Source organism: Ciconia boyciana, chromosome 1 (assembly GCF_034638445.1).
Source record: "Ciconia boyciana chromosome 1, ASM3463844v1, whole genome shotgun sequence".
Classification (NCBI taxonomy): domain Eukaryota; kingdom Metazoa; phylum Chordata; class Aves; order Ciconiiformes; family Ciconiidae; genus Ciconia; species Ciconia boyciana.
The window spans coordinates 71,444,337-71,461,200 of record NC_132934.1 but is presented as its reverse complement, the minus strand read 5'-3'; the positions used below and the strand labels follow the sequence as shown (position 1 = coordinate 71,461,200).

General features: G+C 39.2%; 1 protein-coding gene across 4 annotated transcripts in view; it reads left to right on the top strand.

Annotated features, from left to right (window-relative positions):
* Positions 1-16,864, top strand: part of EPS8 (EGFR pathway substrate 8, signaling adaptor) — a 143,065-nt gene that overhangs the window by 87,867 nt on the left and 38,334 nt on the right. For all 4 annotated transcript variants that reach the window (XM_072874245.1, XM_072874226.1, XM_072874236.1 and 1 more), the window contains exons 5-8: positions 9,868-9,935; positions 11,915-12,076; positions 12,281-12,430; positions 14,761-14,843. In XM_072874245.1, the coding sequence (XP_072730346.1) occupies positions 9,868-9,935; positions 11,915-12,076; positions 12,281-12,430; positions 14,761-14,843 (463 nt within the window). The remainder of the gene's footprint in view (positions 1-9,867; positions 9,936-11,914; positions 12,077-12,280; positions 12,431-14,760; positions 14,844-16,864) is intronic.

The following is a 16,864-nucleotide window of genomic DNA, read 5'->3' as shown; positions in this document are numbered from 1 at the left end:
GGTTAACAAACTGGGAAGCTCAAAGAGCAGTGGCTAGTAACCGCAACATCCTTAGTAGTAACTAATCTTTCCTCCCTCCTGTTTTGGGTGGTGTGATGACTGGGAGTGGCCTTGGGGGTTAGGGGAGCGAGGGCAGGATGCTTTGTGGCATTAGAACAGCATTAACTTTGCCCTTGGAAGGGTAGCCTTCAGGCCTCGAGTTTGGTTATTCAGTGGTGAGCACATGAGAAGAACTTTGTTGTACTGGTTGCCTTGTTGGCTTTCGAACTTCTTTGAAATTCATGAGGCTAAAAGCCTAAGAAGGAGATGGGACGTCTCCTAGCTTTGTGTCTTCTGAAAAGAGGAATGGTGTGAAAAAGCTGACGTGGTTTGGTGGCTGAAGGCTGATAGAGTAGTGTGAAGGTCCACTTCTAGAAAAATCAGCTAAGACAGAAATAGAAAGCGTTTGAAACATTTGTCATTTAAAAATGATGTTGCGTGTGAATCATTCTAAGTTTAAATTTATCTTTTTTAGTGGTATGCTACAAAAGTCAGTCACTTGACATAGTATTAAAGGCAGGAACTGCAACTGAGGAAAACTCTGAAGTGATCGTTTTAAACAATGATTTCTGCATCCTGTATGGGTTCACTCAACAAACTGATTGCACGTGTTGACAGAAATAGTAGGTGGTAACAGAAACCAGCAAGAGACATTGCAAAAAACTCTTAACAGATTATTTCTTTATGAGACGTTATAAGAGTGTTGCACTTTTCTTTGTCATTTTATATCATCATCGTAATTTTTTAAGAGTACGTGGTTTGAACAGTGTGGCAGTATCAGTAAGTGTCTTAACCATGTCCTTTAATCTTTGTGGGCTTTTAAAATAATACCTCTCTGAGCTTTTTCATATCAAACATGTCATGGAATAGTCATATGTCAGTAGAAGATGGGGACAAGTGAGTAAATTTGAGGTATATAATGGTAAACAGCCTTTTACTTCTAAAATACTTAATTGAATTCAGGTACTAATTGAAAATGCTTACCATATAACTTCTGTGTGGTGGCTCCTGTAAAATGATCTTGGTTCACTTCCATTGCTGGTAGATACATCACAAAACTATAGTTGCAGTTGCCAGGAGCTGAATGAAGTGGAAGACTCAATTATCCTGGAGCTCCGAGTAAAGATATATTGGCACAGCTCTTACAGAGAAGTTTGCACATTTTACTGCTGCTTCTCTGTTTTGTATGCGTAAAGAACTAGGCTGACAGTATCGCCAAAGGCACGAACTGGAGAAAACAAGGAAGACGCCTAAAACCTTCCTCAAATTCAGGGCAATTATATCTTTTTTTAATTTTAGCAGTTCTGCTGCATCCCAGGTGTGTCTTTCCTTCCTTCGTGATGTTAGGGATTTTTGTGCATGCTGTCCCAAGAGGGGTGGAAAGCAGTTGAGTGATATTGGAATTGTTAAAATGTGTTAAAAATGCTTATTATAAAATATTTTATTTATAATGGATTTATAATTGATAGCTAACTTAAGTATTTTATTTGAGATCCATGAGACCAAAAGCCTATAAGACAGACTTTTTCATATATTATGTAAGTGTATATTAAATGTACATATTTTATTTATGTAAATACATAAAGCTCATGTATTTAATAGATTCACTTATAATATATTGGAAAAAAAATATCTAATTTTACTGTAAAAGTAAAATGGACGATGTTTTTTTGTTTTGATAAAATGCGACAATGTAATGTTAAGCAGCAAACTTTGTCCATGACAAACTTCCTTTTCTTGGAAGACTTTCGAATGTCATATGGACTAAAGCACCCATCCACAGGTATCAACAAGTGAAGAGCTTGAATTCAACTTCTTCCAAGCACAGTAAAGACTAAAAAATTATTATTATTAATAATGTGTATGTATATATATGTGTGTGTGTATATATACACACACATGTATATGTCATGGCATGAAGTTTTATCTCCTGAGTCCCAGTGCTGAGGTGGTTCATGATTGTTCAGTCCTTTCGTTAACCACAGTGCCAGTGGGAAAGGAGGCTGGAGATTTATTGGTGTTACAGACAGTTCAGTTAAAAACTAGACTGGAGACATTGCTATCTCTGATGTCGTTATCTGATAGCAAAAACTTCCCTGCCACTGCTTTTTTTCCTGTGTCAAATAATCTCTTTGTTTTCACTCATTTCCTTCTTGAAATGAACTGTTTTCTAGCTGCATGATAAAACTCTCACTGAGCTGGGAGGGAAGATGTCCTCTACACATTCTTATGGGTTTTATTTCATTATTTCGTTTCTGATCTTTCCATCTCAAATGGGTTTTGGCTCATACTGTCTTCTGTTGTTCTAGCATTGGCTTCTCCATCTGTCTTCTGCAGCTCTGCTTGCGGGAGACGTGCAGCGTCATTCAGCACCAGTAGCCAGGGCTGTGCTGGGGGTTTGCCAGTGGGTGACACAGTGTGGAGCAGCCCCATTCCCCAGGAGTAGTGAGCTAGTGGTTTGCTCCAAATTGTTAGATTATTATACGGCACAGAATTGAAAGATGTTACTAAAAATGGCTTCACACTGCATCAGAAAAGACTAGGTGTTTTATATATTGTGTTTATACTCTCATGGCTGTGATTAGGTGCTAGCAGTGAAATTGCATGTGTATTTTTGCATTGCTGAAATACCTCATTCAGAGCAAGAACTGTAGTGTAATAAATTCAAGGAAATCACAAGCAGATCATAGACTAGGTAATCGAGTCCATTAAAAGAAGCCATCCAGGTAACATGCATGTGTTATTTGATACGCAATTCATTAAAGTGACAATTGACTTCTAAACAATACACTTCCTCTGATAGCTAGTTCCACATAGCCATCAGGGAGAAGCTTGTGCCCCAAGCTCTGAGAGAGATAGTGTTTTCTCCTCACTTACTGAGGGTTTTTTTGAACTCAAGTTTTGACCTTTCTCCCCGGATGTGTAGGTCATGTCCCCTGCACTTTGCTCTCAGTCTCAAGTTGAGTGTTTCCAGCTGCTGCAATACATTCTTAAAGGGGTGTCAGCAATCAGTCCAATGTAAACTACAAATATACAGTAGTAAACGAAGTATTGGGCTTTTCTGCTGGACGATGTGTGCTAAGAACTTATACTGTCACTCCAGGATTCTTAGGACAGCTTGTGAGGGAGACTCTTAATCCATCTCCACGTGGATTGCCATCAGATTTCGGAGCTTTGTCTCTTTGTGCGCTGTACAGACATTTTCCAGTTTGGCTGTGGCAGGGGAGGGTGGGATCCACCATTATCCTTCTTTGCGCTACCATAACCATAGCGCTGATAACATTTATTACATCTGGCCTATGCAATTATTTGTAAGACATCAGTGGAAGTCTAGGCATCGGAATTCCTCATTTCTGCTTTAGGCTTTTAGGAACTGAAAATTTGTTGTGCTAAAGGTATCATAGCCCTAACCAGCACCACCTGTGCTTCAGGTCATCTGGTAAGACCCAGACTGAGATGTTTTGCTTTTGTTAAGAATTTTCCCTACCTAGATAAAGAATTAGATTTCTCTTGCTGTGATAGCGTTGTGGTTTAACCGCAGCTGGCAACTAAGCCCCACACAGCTGCTCGCTCACTCCCCCCCAGTGGGATGGGGGAGAGAATGGGAAGGGTAAAAGTGAGAACTCATGGGTTGAGATAAAGACAGTTTAATAGGTAAAGCAAAAGTCGTGCACACAAGCAAAGCAAAACAAGGAATTCATTCACTGCTTCCCATGGGCAGGCAGGTGTTCAGCCATCTCCAGGAAAGCAGGGCTCCATCACACATAATGATTACTTGGGAAGACAAAACACCATAACTCTGAACATCCTCCCCTTCCTTCTTCATCCCCCAGCTTTATATACTGAGCATGACGCCATATGGTATGGGATATCGCTTTGGTCAGTTGGGGTCAGCTGTCCCAGCCGTGTCCCCTCCCAGCTTCTTGTGCACCCCCAGCCACTCACTGGTGGGGTGGGGTGAGAAGCAGAAAAGGCCTTGACTCTGTGTAAGCACTGCTCAGCAATAACTAAAACATCTCTGTATTATCAATGCTGTTTCCAGCACAAATCCAAAATATAGCCCCATACTAGCTACTATAAAGAAAATTAACTCTATCCTAGCCAAAACCAGTACAGATAGATTTCTCTGTGTGGTCTTCTGGACAGTGGCACAGAGCCAGGCTACGGTAGAGTTTATTAAGCAGCTTTCTAATTTGCCATATTGCTGTACCCTCTTCCAGTTAGAAAATGGGGGAGACAGGACTCTAACTTCAGCTCTGTCAGGTTCTGCTCATAGCTCCGCCTGAAGGGACCTTGGGCCACACTGGTGATTCTGTCTGAAACTGTGGAATAGTTACCTTTCCAAAGTATGAAATAGTCCCTCACAGAAATAAGTGGGGAGAGTGCAGAGTTCTTAGTGTAGGGAGGGCAAGGAAGAGAATGAGCGATGGCAATCTCCGGTCTTGTTTGTCTGTGTCATGTACTGTCTAGTGTATTCTTGGCTTGGCTAAAGTCTTTGGTCAAGAGGTCATTTTTTGTTTTCTGGTGTTTTGGCTGCTTCCGAAATTGGTATGAAATCAGTACCTTTTCACATCATTTTGAAACCAGAAACATGGTCCATTCCTGATGATTGGCAAATTCAGTAAGTTCACAAAGACATGAATAGCAGTAGCGTCTCTCCACATGAGACAGAGGGAAGAGTATTAGTTTCCGTGGGTCAATGTTTGTGTTCCTTTGAAAGGTTTAGTAGCTAGTAGATCTTACAGTCAGAACCTATGAGTGAAACGCTGTGCTTCTGTTAAGTTTATTGCCCTTGCCTTGTGAAAGATTTTATTTTGCTCAAATTCCTCTGGGTTGCATTTGCTATAGATTGTGATTAAGAATTTAACTTAAGTGTCTTCTGCCATGATCCTTTTTTATTTTTATTTTTTTCCTTTATCAGAGGGAAAATACTTTAGGTAAATTGTGTGCAGCATGTCAGCAGGGTTTGAGCTAACTGCGGTGTTAAGGCTGCACTGTATTTTACATGTTGGATGTAAGAGCTGCAGTAAGTAGAGTAAATACAAAAAACCTCAAGAGTTTTGATAGTTTTATTCATTCTTTGATAGTTTTATACATCCTGTCTGGAAGTCTCTGTTTTAGAATTTTGCTTTCAGAATTTTGCTTTAGCTTCAATAACTCTCTTCATGCATGAAGGCTGAGACTGATCGGGAGGATTAAGAGAGTGAAATGGAGCATACAAAACATTATTTTTTTATCAGTGTCAGGGGCTGGCCCCAGCCAGCAACTAAGGACCTGTCCGGTTGCTTGCTCATTCCCCCTTTCTCCTCCCTGCAGCAGGATAGGGGAGAGAATTGGATCAAGATAAAGACAGCTCAATAAATGAAGGAAAGAGAGGGGGAGGGAAAAAACCTGAAAAAAACCCTGAGTAACGCAAAGGCAATCACTCACCACCTCCCACAAGCAGACCAATGCCCAGACAGTCTCTGAGCAAGGGCTACTTTGGAAAGACTACCCACTGGTTTTATTGCCGAGCATGACATTATACAGTATGTGGGGTATCCCTTTGGTCAGCTGGGGTCAGCTGTCCCAGCTGTGTCCCCTCCCAACCTCTTGTGCACCCCCAGCCTGGGGCAGCAGAGTGAGAAATAGAGAAAGCCTTGACACTGTTCAGCAATAGCTAAAACATCCCGATGTTATCAACACTGTTTTGGTCACAAATCCAAAACACAGCACCATACAGGCTGCTGTGAAGAAGCCATCCCAGCCAGACCCAATATGTTCAGTAAGTCAGCAAATTCTGTTGCTCATTTTCAATAGTAGGGTGTGAGTTACTTGCATTTGAAGATCATGTAATAAGTCAAGAGGCGTTTTCAGGGTTTCTCTAAAAGCAGTCAGATTAATATTGATTAATAATAATCAGCCACTTTGATAAGTGAAAGAGTTGAGGAGATGGAAGCTACATTTCCAGAAGAATGGCAATGGGCAACTCTGTAGGAAAAGAAGAAAAATAAGGAGCTGTATATGGATGACAAAGACTGAGAGAGTAATATGCTCAGATATATCTGACTTGGAAGTGGAAATGTAGAAGTGTTGTAGGGAGAAGCAGCAGACTCTTGCATCATCTAGGTGGAGAAGGATGCAGAACAGGCTTGCAGGCTTATATCAATTTTGCTAGAAGTTCAAGGCAGTGGAGCACATCAGCACAAGGGGGTGCAAAAGTGTTTGTGTCCTCCTTTCTGAGGGCAAGGTGAGAACTTGCGGAGGTTTGTAGGTAGAATCTGGGACGTGAGCCAGGCACTAGGAGAAAGCAGAGGCTGAGATTTAATGTTGAGCTACTGGCAAAAACCATGGGAAAGGGGATGCATTCTAGATGCCGGTCTTTTTTTTTTTTTTTTTTTTTTTTTTTTTCCTTCTTTGTGTTATGTTCATATCATCATGGGGGGACTTTATTCGTTCTTCCTTCAGTGCAGTTTATGCCAGGCAGCCAAGAAAACTATCTCTCAGGGAGCCTGGGTTATTAGCAGCTGGGTTGACTCTGTATGGGAAAGGAGACCCGCTTTCTGACTATTGAAATGTAAAAGGGTTGAAAAACAAAGGTTGAGGAAAAACCCTTCCAGAAGCAATGGAAGAATTTTGCCTGATGCTAGGATACTTAGTAGAAGATGTATTTTGAAGGGTGAATAATTTCAGGATGGAGCAGTTATCCATAGTATCTACCTCCAGCTCCTCTATAGCAGCGTTGACAACATTCACAGCTGCTATAGCTCATAGCTCTACCATAGTTTGGGTTAATTAATCCAAAGCCACATAAAAGTTGCAGCACTGAGCAGTAATTAAAAGCCTGTGAGGTACCCTCTCTTTCTCTTTTGTTTTGGTTTGGTCTGTAGCTGCAATAAGACTTGGAAGTCTCCCCAGTTTAGTTTGCATGCTTCACTGCAGAGTTTAGACTGCATCACTTTCTTGGACTCCCAGAAAAGGGAATCTCCAAGTTTGCATAAGTGACATACATTACATGGTGGTTTTGGTGGAAGAGCCTATAGGATAACAAAAAACGGTGGTCGATGCCCCAGGCCTGTCACTGTTTAAGAGGCATTTGGACAATGCCCTTAATAACATGCTTTAACTTTTGGTCAGCGCTGAAGTGGTCAGGCAGTTCGACAAGATGATCATTGTAAGTCCTGTACAGCTGAAATATTCTGTTCTATGCTATTCTAAGTGATAACTTGGATCTCTAGCAGGTTCTAATAATCATTCTACCTGCATTAAAGAAATAAATAGGTAAATAGGAATTGTTGCTGAACTCAGTATGGACCGTTAGTTGTTGTGGTGACCATACTTTTTGTTTATTAACACAAACACAGATTGACTTTTTCTAATTGGAAATTTTATTGAAGTTCTTGTTACTATTCTGTTATAATTAAGAATGCAGAACTTGAGGGGCTCTCCTTGGGTCTCAAGCGTAGGCAACCACAGATTTTATTAGTATTCAGAAAGCTCTATTTCTTATGTAAACACTAGTGTTCTTACCATGACAGAGTGTGTTGAAAACCTTGCTATCATGTCTATTGTGAGTGTTAGGGCTGCTCTGTGGAAGAGGATGTGTTAATCAGTGCTACAAATGGTTTTGGATATCCTGTCTTAACACAGGACAAAAATTCTGTGAAGCAGAGGAAAGAATCTCTTGCAAAAGTTACTCTCTTCTTAATTCTTTGGAGCCTATACATATTCTTTATTTATTTAAAGCAACTAACTGTTATTGTTTGCAGGATTTATAAACCTTACAGTGGATGTAAAATTTCTTATCCTGGTTTAATTTGATATCAATAAAAAAGTAATACTTTTGTTCACCTAAAAAAAGATAATGACAGTCAAAGCTGAATATTTGATGCATTGTTAATTGAAACAAGTGACTATTTTTTTAAGCATTTATTCTTTCTTACTGGACAGCATTTAACTATCATTTACAGCCCATAACAGAAGACTGTTAACTGATCCCCTTGGAGGTGCAGATAATTCTATGGGGTTAAACTAGATACTATTTTTTAATTCCCTTGTTTTGTTAGGAACAGATGGACTTTACTTCTTCAGATCATCATCCAAACAAAAAAAGAAAGGTAGCAAATCAGACAGTACTGCTTTGCTGACTGTTTTGTTGGGGTGTGTGTGTGTGTCTATGGTGGTTTAAAAGAAAATCAACCAAAAAAAATACTTTAACATGCTGCAAAAGCAGAAATAGTAGTTACAGTGGGAATCAATGCAGATCCTCTGCCCTGGCATTTCAGAATAATGGATAATTAAATTAAGACATCTATTCTAAAATATTCACACACCTAGTTAAAAATTCTGATAATCCATGGGGTTCCTGAATTTGGCTGATTGCACTGCACACTTCTGTTGCTAAAGCAAACTGAGCAGCTGCTGTACAGTAGCAGGATGGCTCTGTCGCATGAGCAGTGTTCGTCAGCATGGGAGGGGGACTTCAAGCCAGCGAGGCATTTCAGAAACTGTATTGTCTTTCATGGAAGTCACTGAGAACTGCAGAGATAAATGGGCATGATTATAAAAGGTGACAAATACTTCTACAGGTGACACCTGAAAATGAGGGCACTGCTGTATCTGTCAGCACCTGAAATTCCTGTCTGAAGGAACCCTGGCCACAGAAGAGCCTTTTACAGTGTGGCTTTTATGGTGTCCTCACTGCAGATCTCCGTATGTCACAGATCATGTGCTTGGTAGTAGTCGCAATTTTTTTATTTTGCAAAAAGTAACTTATCTTTCCTGTTAACAGAATTACACACTTTTATTTTCCCCCAAGTACTCAGAGTATGATGAAATTGATGGATTTTGTGTGTACATCAGGTACTTTCCTTCTGAACAAAATCAAACTGCCTATTTTACTTGAAGATCAGAAATCAAGTTATTTAATGAAATGGACACAAAAGAACTGCCTCCTTGCAGAGTTTCCTTGGACCTCTCTCGGCCAAGTCTGAGTGAATTCCTTCCTTAGGCAAAGCTCCTGGTGTTCCAGATCGGGCCCTTAAGAGCTTATGGTGAAAAAAGAGAAAAACCCTCCAAATGTTGCATTCAAATTTTTTCCACTAAAGTTGAAAAGTTGTCTTCAGTATTTATCTGAATTCATTATTTTGTGGTGTGGGTGTGTGTCTTCTTGCATTTTCCCTTCCCTCCTCTCCTGGTTTGATATTAATCTATTGTATGGAGTAAAAGGCAAATGATGTTTCTGATTTTGCAGCATTGTGTTTTGTTCAGCTGAAAAATATTTCTGTTTAGAGATATTTGGTGTGGGTTTTTTTTTTTACCCCTTTCCATGCATATTTCTACATTAGTAATTCATCAAATTGAATACTTTAGGAAGAAATAAAGGATGCGTCAGGTCTGGTTTGTGTGTGGCTTTGTTGTTTTGCAGATTTAACATGTATATCAGAAAATACTTACGCTTTCAAGTGCATTCATACAAATTCAGTAAGCCTGATGCTGGTTAACCTATTGCTACCAAAGTGGCAAGCCACTGATTTTAATAATCAGGCTTCCCAGTGAAGCGTTTTCAGTCAGAACACTGCTCCCCTCCGGTGTCCTGACTCACTGTGACAAGATAACTGGCTTTTGTTTGCACCCACCGGCTCTCTCTTAACACCGTTGATGTAAGTATGATCCTCGTGCTGGACTATGTGGGGGTGAAGGTTTTTTCTGTCCAAATACAGAAATTATCAGCAGCTTGTCTTCTGCTTTCGTATATACAACTAGTCTTAAGTGTCTCTGAGAAGTATTCAAAACAGCATGATAAGAAGTTGAATGAATAATTATTCTTTCTGTTCCTCCCATCTCTAGAACAAAGGAAGAATTATGCACGAGACAGTGCCAGCAGCATATCCGAAACTTCGCAGTATCATGTAGAGGTAAGACGAGGAGCAATATACCAATTATAGCTTTCAGTTACATGCAGTTATTTTTGCCTACTTGATTTTTGAGGATACATATGCTTGAAGGCATATACATCTTCCAAAATATCCTGCCAGCCTGAGGTCACTTCAGAATAGATTACACTGAAATGTCTCAAATTCTATAGCTCTGCCATAATGAGCTGAAATTTTTATGTAGAAGAATGTAAGCAAAGTTGTGTGTAGTTTGGCAGATGGACAGGACTTCTCAATGGGATATCAGTTCAACGTGTTATGCTGCCCTGTCTCTGAACCTGGCTTGTTGCAAGGATGAGGCAGAGCTGAAAAACCCTGTGCTGCTAGCGAGGCACACTGGATGATGTTTAAAATTAATACTTTGATCGGTTATAATCAGCAGAAGTGACAGAATATTCAGAAAGAGCTGAGCATTAACCCCTAAAAGCCCCAGTTAGTCTACTATGTACTAGTTAAATATATTTTGTCTGCACAGATTCTTCCCCAGTGTGAAGTGCAAAGTGTGCTACTTCCTGTCTTAAGCCGCTTTGCAGAATTACCGCATGCTGCTATCATATTTTATCCAGGAATAGATACATTTAAAATATTCAGCAAAGTAAGCCTGGGTGCCCGTATGTAGCCTGTTAAGCACTTTCGGATGCAATGCCTCATTCTGTAGTCTTACTTTGGCACAAACTTTCTCCCACTGCCATCAGGCCACTGTCATGGGTTAAGCCAAGGCTTGCAAATACCATAGATTCTCAGCTCCTTTTTGCTGGGTTTTAAATTAGCTGTAAATTATGAGATCACATGCAGAAGAGTCTTGATTTCAAGTGCTTCTATCCTATGATCAGCTTGCAAATGAATACTTGTGTTGCTTCTAATTGTCTGTCTATTTTTCTTTGGTTTCTTCATAATGGCTTTGGTACTGTACTGGCATAAAAATTAGTACTTGTATTTGGAGTCTAAGCATTCCTGTGTGAGCAGCCAGTAGAGAGTTTGTTTCATTTCTTTTAAACACTTTGATTATATGCAGCTTATATCTACTTTCTTGTCTGTCATTACTAAGTGCTGTTATCCTATAATAGAAGAAAGCACAGTTAATTCTTCTTTTTTTTTTCTTTCTTTTTTTTTTTTAAGTTATTTAGAAGATAGATGTGCGGGCATATATTAAAATTGATTCAGCTTGAATGAGTGTAACCAGGTCTTCAATAAGAATGTGAAGCTGGATTTATGTCTGGATAAAAGGAAATAATTTTATGGGTTGTCTTGCATGGTTGGCATGTTGAAGGAGAAATTGTCAAAGCCATAATGACAGGGAAGCTAGTTGAGGTGATGTCTGTGAGGCAGTATTTAATTTCTAGCCCATTAATTGAGTATGGAGAATATTCCAAGTTGATGGTGAGCAAAAGTAGTTAGTATACTACATTTCTACTGTGAACCACATAAAAGAAGCAACTAGCCTGTCCATAAGGTATCCCAGTCAGATGCAAGCCCATCATGGTTGCCATCAGCGTGCTAGCTGGCAGCTCTGGAAGAGATGAGGACACTCCAGGTCAGGGTGGTCATGGAGGTACATTGGCAGGGTGTTTCTGGGAAGCTTCTGCTGACGCTTCCTGGATTCAGCTTGCCAAGAAAGACAGGTTTTCACTCCTCAAGAAAGCTAATTAAATACTCGGGGCTTAATTCTAGCTTTGATACCTGAAATATGTCAGAATATGCCTTCAAGTCTAACCGCTTACTGTAGTGAGGAAATAACAGAGGATGACAAACAGTGAGTTACAAAAACCAGTTGACATAAAATGACATTATGGACTAAACAACCTCTCTTATGGCTTATTGGTGGGATCTGTCAAATACAAAGGCACTTTTATTCATGAATAATTTGTGTTGCTATTTCCTGGCAATTTGAATACTGACACTGCCGAGCAATAGGGAAAATTACAATTATTTTTTTTTTAAATGTACATCCCATTCACTAGCACTTGACCACCTTTGTTCTGGACCGAAAAGAGGCAATGATTACAGTAGATGATGGAATAAGGAAGCTGAAATTGCTGGATGCCAAAGGCAAAGTGTGGACTCAAGATATGATTCTTCAAGTGGATGACAAAGCTGTCAGTTTGGTGGACTTGGAATCAAAGGTAGGATCTGTGAGTGGCAGTCTCATTTTCAGAGAGAGAGAGGAAAAAAAGGGAACGGACAGAAAAATGATGTATGTGAGATTCAGTATTTTAATTAGCTTATTATCACTTTCCCTTTTTAACTCATGCAGCTTTTCTGAGATCAGGACACTGTATAGTAAGGTGGTGTTTTGTGTGTGTTTGTTTTTTTTCCTCTTCCGGCAGAATGAACTGGAGAATTTTCCTTTAAGCACAATTCAGCATTGCCAAGCTGTGATGAATGCATGCAATTACAATTCAATTCTTGCATTAGTATGTAAAGAACCAACCCAAACCAAGCCTGATTTGCATCTTTTCCAATGTGATGAGATTAAGGTAAGATAGTAATGGAGATCTGCTATGACTTATTTGAATAGGGGAAATTTTATTAATTGGCAAGTACAGTGGATAAAATCAAATGAGCTGATTCATAGAAAATAATTCTGTTCTTTTACTTTTATAAATATGCTTTAAGTTTAAAACACTTATTCTATCAACACTACTTATAGTATGTTAGTAAATGTAGTGTAGTATGTCTTGCAAGAGAGTAGTCCAGTATGTAAGCTGAATCCTTAGTGCATGTTCAAATATGTTGTTACTGTAAATATTGATTCTTGGGCTCTGCAGCTGTTCATTTAGGTTTGCAAATGAGTAAAGCTCTAGAATATGTATATGGTTTGCATTCACGCTTCTGAAGAAGGTGGTGTAAAATAGTTTGAGTTACCTCAAATTTATTTTATAATCTGCAAAGAACTCATCCGAGCTCTGAGTCTTACCTAGTCTTTCCCCTTTTCTGCTCTTTTTGTCACTGAACAATTAAACCTTCTATACATTCTCACCTCTGCATCTCTGCTCTGCTGGAGCGAGAATGAAAAGGAAAATATTACTTGCAGGAGGGGCAAAACAAGGAAAGAGATTGTTCATCTCTGATTAAAATATTTCCTTCAAGCGTAAATAAGTTTTTTAATGTATTCTGCAATACTTCTTTATTTCCAGGGTTATAAATTTTAATATCAGTTAATTACTCTATATAATTGTTATTTCTTTAAATTCCAATTGATAATTTCATGGGTACTTTTAAATTCCCTTGTAGTAGTTCATATCATTGTCTTAAAACAACAGATTGCTAATCACACAATCACACTGTGCAACTGTTTTGAAATTGGTATAGAGAGTGGTGTGAAGATGACTGGCTTAATTGTGTGATTCGTTGCACAGAATTTGCTGTTTCAATGGAAATCAGGATCCTGTGAGTAGTTCAGGTGGCATTATGTTAAATAATACAGGGATCCTTTTTGAGGTCTGATTGGATCCAGCTTCCCAAAGGGTAGAGGTGGTCTCTTTTCTTCAGACTTTCATCTTTTGAAGTTGTTCCTCTGTGTACAAATAAAAACGCAGAGCACATAAGGATGATTTGGAAGTCCAGGATCCCCCTTTTCTTCTGGGGTATTGTTTGAGTCTGTGACCATACCCTAGCTTTTCTTCATTATCCATGAGACTTGGCTGCTCTGAAAGGTTAGGTCTTTCTCCCTTGCCTTTTTCCTGCTTTTGATTAGAAGTTACCATGAACCTCAGGAGCCTCTGCAATAAAAAATTAGTCAAAATCAATAATATTTGGGGCATTCAATATTTTCTAAACAAAAAATTGTTAAAAAATAAATATCAAGAGTATGATTAATGGAATTCTTCTGGGTTTAAGTTCCTCAAATCCCTGTAAGTTTTTTCTATTAATTCTTTAACTTTAATGTATCCCTTGTCCATATTCTGTAGTGCAGTTCATTATAGCCTGAGAAGTCCTTTAATCCCCTTGGAACCTAAATTCAACAAAGTCTTCTGGTCCCAGCAGAAGTTACATATTCCTCCCAAAAAGTTACATACTTCTTCATTATGAGGGTACCAAGAAAGACGTGGACCTTGTAAAGTGAGCCAGACACTGACAGGTTTGGGCTTTGACAACCTGCGTAGGAAATTAATTTGTCAGCTGAAGACGTGTAACAGAGCATTCTAAATCCTACAAGAAGCCGTGACCTATTTAATGCAAGATCTATTAAAATAATGCCTTAGACATGCATCAAAATTTCACTTGTGGGCCACTGGTGGAGACCGACTGCAGTTAAGAAGAGGCAGGAACCTACAGATTAGGAAATGTTCTGAAAAATTCATCTTCTATTAAATCAAAGAGAAATTGGAGACTATTGTTATTTCTTAAAGGAAACTGTATCACTGCAAGTTACTTTCCTAATCCTTTATGCTGCTACTATCTGTAGTAGTTTTGCTGCTACTATATTTAGTGGGTTTTTTTAATAGTATGTCTTTCCCCTAACATGCTTGAGAGAAACAAAAATGACATACGTGGAGGGGAAAAAATAGTTTATTCAATAATGGTTGACTTGAGATAATTGCAGCTGTTCAGACAAATTTGGTATCTAGATGACATACTCATCTGATGATAATGCTTGAGATTGGAACAGTGACAAAAATACTGACTCCCAGACAATAGTACTGTGTGTTTCTTCATTCTGTTTATGTGTAAAATAATTTATCCCAGAACTCTTAAATAAATGGGATTTGATAAGGGATTCTGGAATCTAAAGATGCCCTAAAAAAAGAAAGGTATATGAGGAGATACAGCTGATAACTGATGGTTTCTGCTTCTGACTCTTTAGGCTAGCTTTATTCATGAAGATATTGAAAGTGCAATCAGTGACAGCAAGAGTGGGAAACAGAAGAAGAGGCTTGAAACACTGAGGTAAAAACCTAACTTCTTGGCAGTATATAGGGTCACCAAATAGTGTTACAGCATTCAGAAGCTCTCCAAGTCTGCCTGCTGTTTTTTACTCTTTACTGCTAGTTGATAATACACTTCCAAAACCACGTGTAGAGGCCTTGCTTTAAGGATTATCCCAAGCTCTCTCAATTTATAGTGTCACTCTTACCTTTCCTGATTCCACCTTAGTGATGGGAACAGCTGACATTAATACCGCTTGCCAGAGAATAGCATTGCATGTCTCAGTTCTGCATAGGGGTCAAGTAGTTCAGAATTTAAATTAAAAACATAAATGTCCCATAACTCCAAGTAAATAAGTTTATGATAAAAGGTTTGGGGATCTAAAGATGTTAAACGAAACAGCAACTGATGACTGAATAATATTCCTGCCTGCCTGTTTAATGATGCTGAAGACTCCTTGTTTCCCTGGTAGCGAAAGCATCTCTGCCGGTTGGAAAATGTGGGGGAAAAGAGTCTGTTGGGTTCAGAGGAGATTAATACAGAAATGAGAGGTAGCCAACAGAGGCATAGAAACAAGGGGACAGATATATTAGTTACTGAACGGTAATGGTGGTAGTTTGTTGAAAAGTTAGTATGTAACTGAGTCCTGATGGTGCCTCTCAATAACACTTAGTGTTGTGGTCCAGATAGAGAAGTCTCTGCTGGACAAAAGTCATTCAGTAAAAATGTCACCATTACATGAATGAGTTTATAACAGTCTTAGCTACCTGTTAAATTTTGATGCGCAACTCATGAAGTTTCCCTAGAGTAATGGACACTCCTATAAAAACAAAACAAAAACTGAACTGTGCCTAACTTCATCTGCAGGTTTAAAATTAAATAAGTAGACTTTACCGTTTGTGGGGCTGTAACAAACAGGTATAAGCACAAAGAGGCAATCCAGGAAGACTGAAACACACTGGATGTGCTGGGAAACTCATGAGATTTAATTGGGAAAAGCATGTAGGTCGGTACATCTGGTGGGAAAAATAATCCAAGATATCAGTCTCCGAGGGCTACGAGGCCAAGAGGTCATGAGTGTGCGACAGCTTAGCGCTGGTTACTCACTATCGTATCATGTACGTGCTGGCATCGGGTCACGGGGAAGGACCCTCCTGGTTGACATTTCATTATCGAGTTGCTGCAAGGTTATTGACAAGTAGAAGTGTGGAACATGTGGAGAACAGTGCCCAGGAGACTGGAGGAAGGAAAGGTGAAGGAAACATGTTTTTGTTCAGTGTTCAAAGACCAAATAATGCTTGACATTTTGTGTTGCTGTTGAATGCCATGAATGAGATGAGATTATAAAGAGATGAATTCAAGGTGAAGATCTTGCTTTTAAATAGGGGTGTGGGGAAGGGATGGGATGCGTGTATGACAGGAGTTGTTGGGATTTTTTGTCTCTTGGTATCAAGTTGCAGAATGACTTCAAAGACCTCTTTCCTTATGGTATTTAAAATTAGATTAAGAACTGGAAAACTGGAAAATTGCAGGTGGGAACATTGATACATTTGTATCAAGACAGGATGAACAGGCCACTGATATAAAAAGGAAAATCAGCCTGTGAATTTAATTGTTTTTGTTAGTAGTTTAATTGTTTTTGTTAGCCTGTGAATTTAATTGTTTGTTGTTTTAAGAAACAGGCGGTTGGCAACCTGTCAAATTTAGGGAATATATACTCAATTGTGACAACTGAAAGGTAACTTCTAATTAAGACTTTCACACAAAATGGAAGTCCAGCCATTGAACTTCGTGTGGTGGTAAAAATGCCACCTACTAAACCCAAGGCACTGTATTTACCTGTGTAAACTGGCAGGTCTCTAGACATCATGTTCTGTGGCACTGCTTGGGGATTTCCCATGTGGCCAGGTGATGAAGGTTTGCTAACCCCATAATGGAGTGGGTTTCCTACTGCGTTTAACATATTTACACATCATGGTCTTGAGTACTGCTTACTTGGCAAGTCCATAGTATGTTCAACAGTAGAAGAGGTCCTTGTAAAG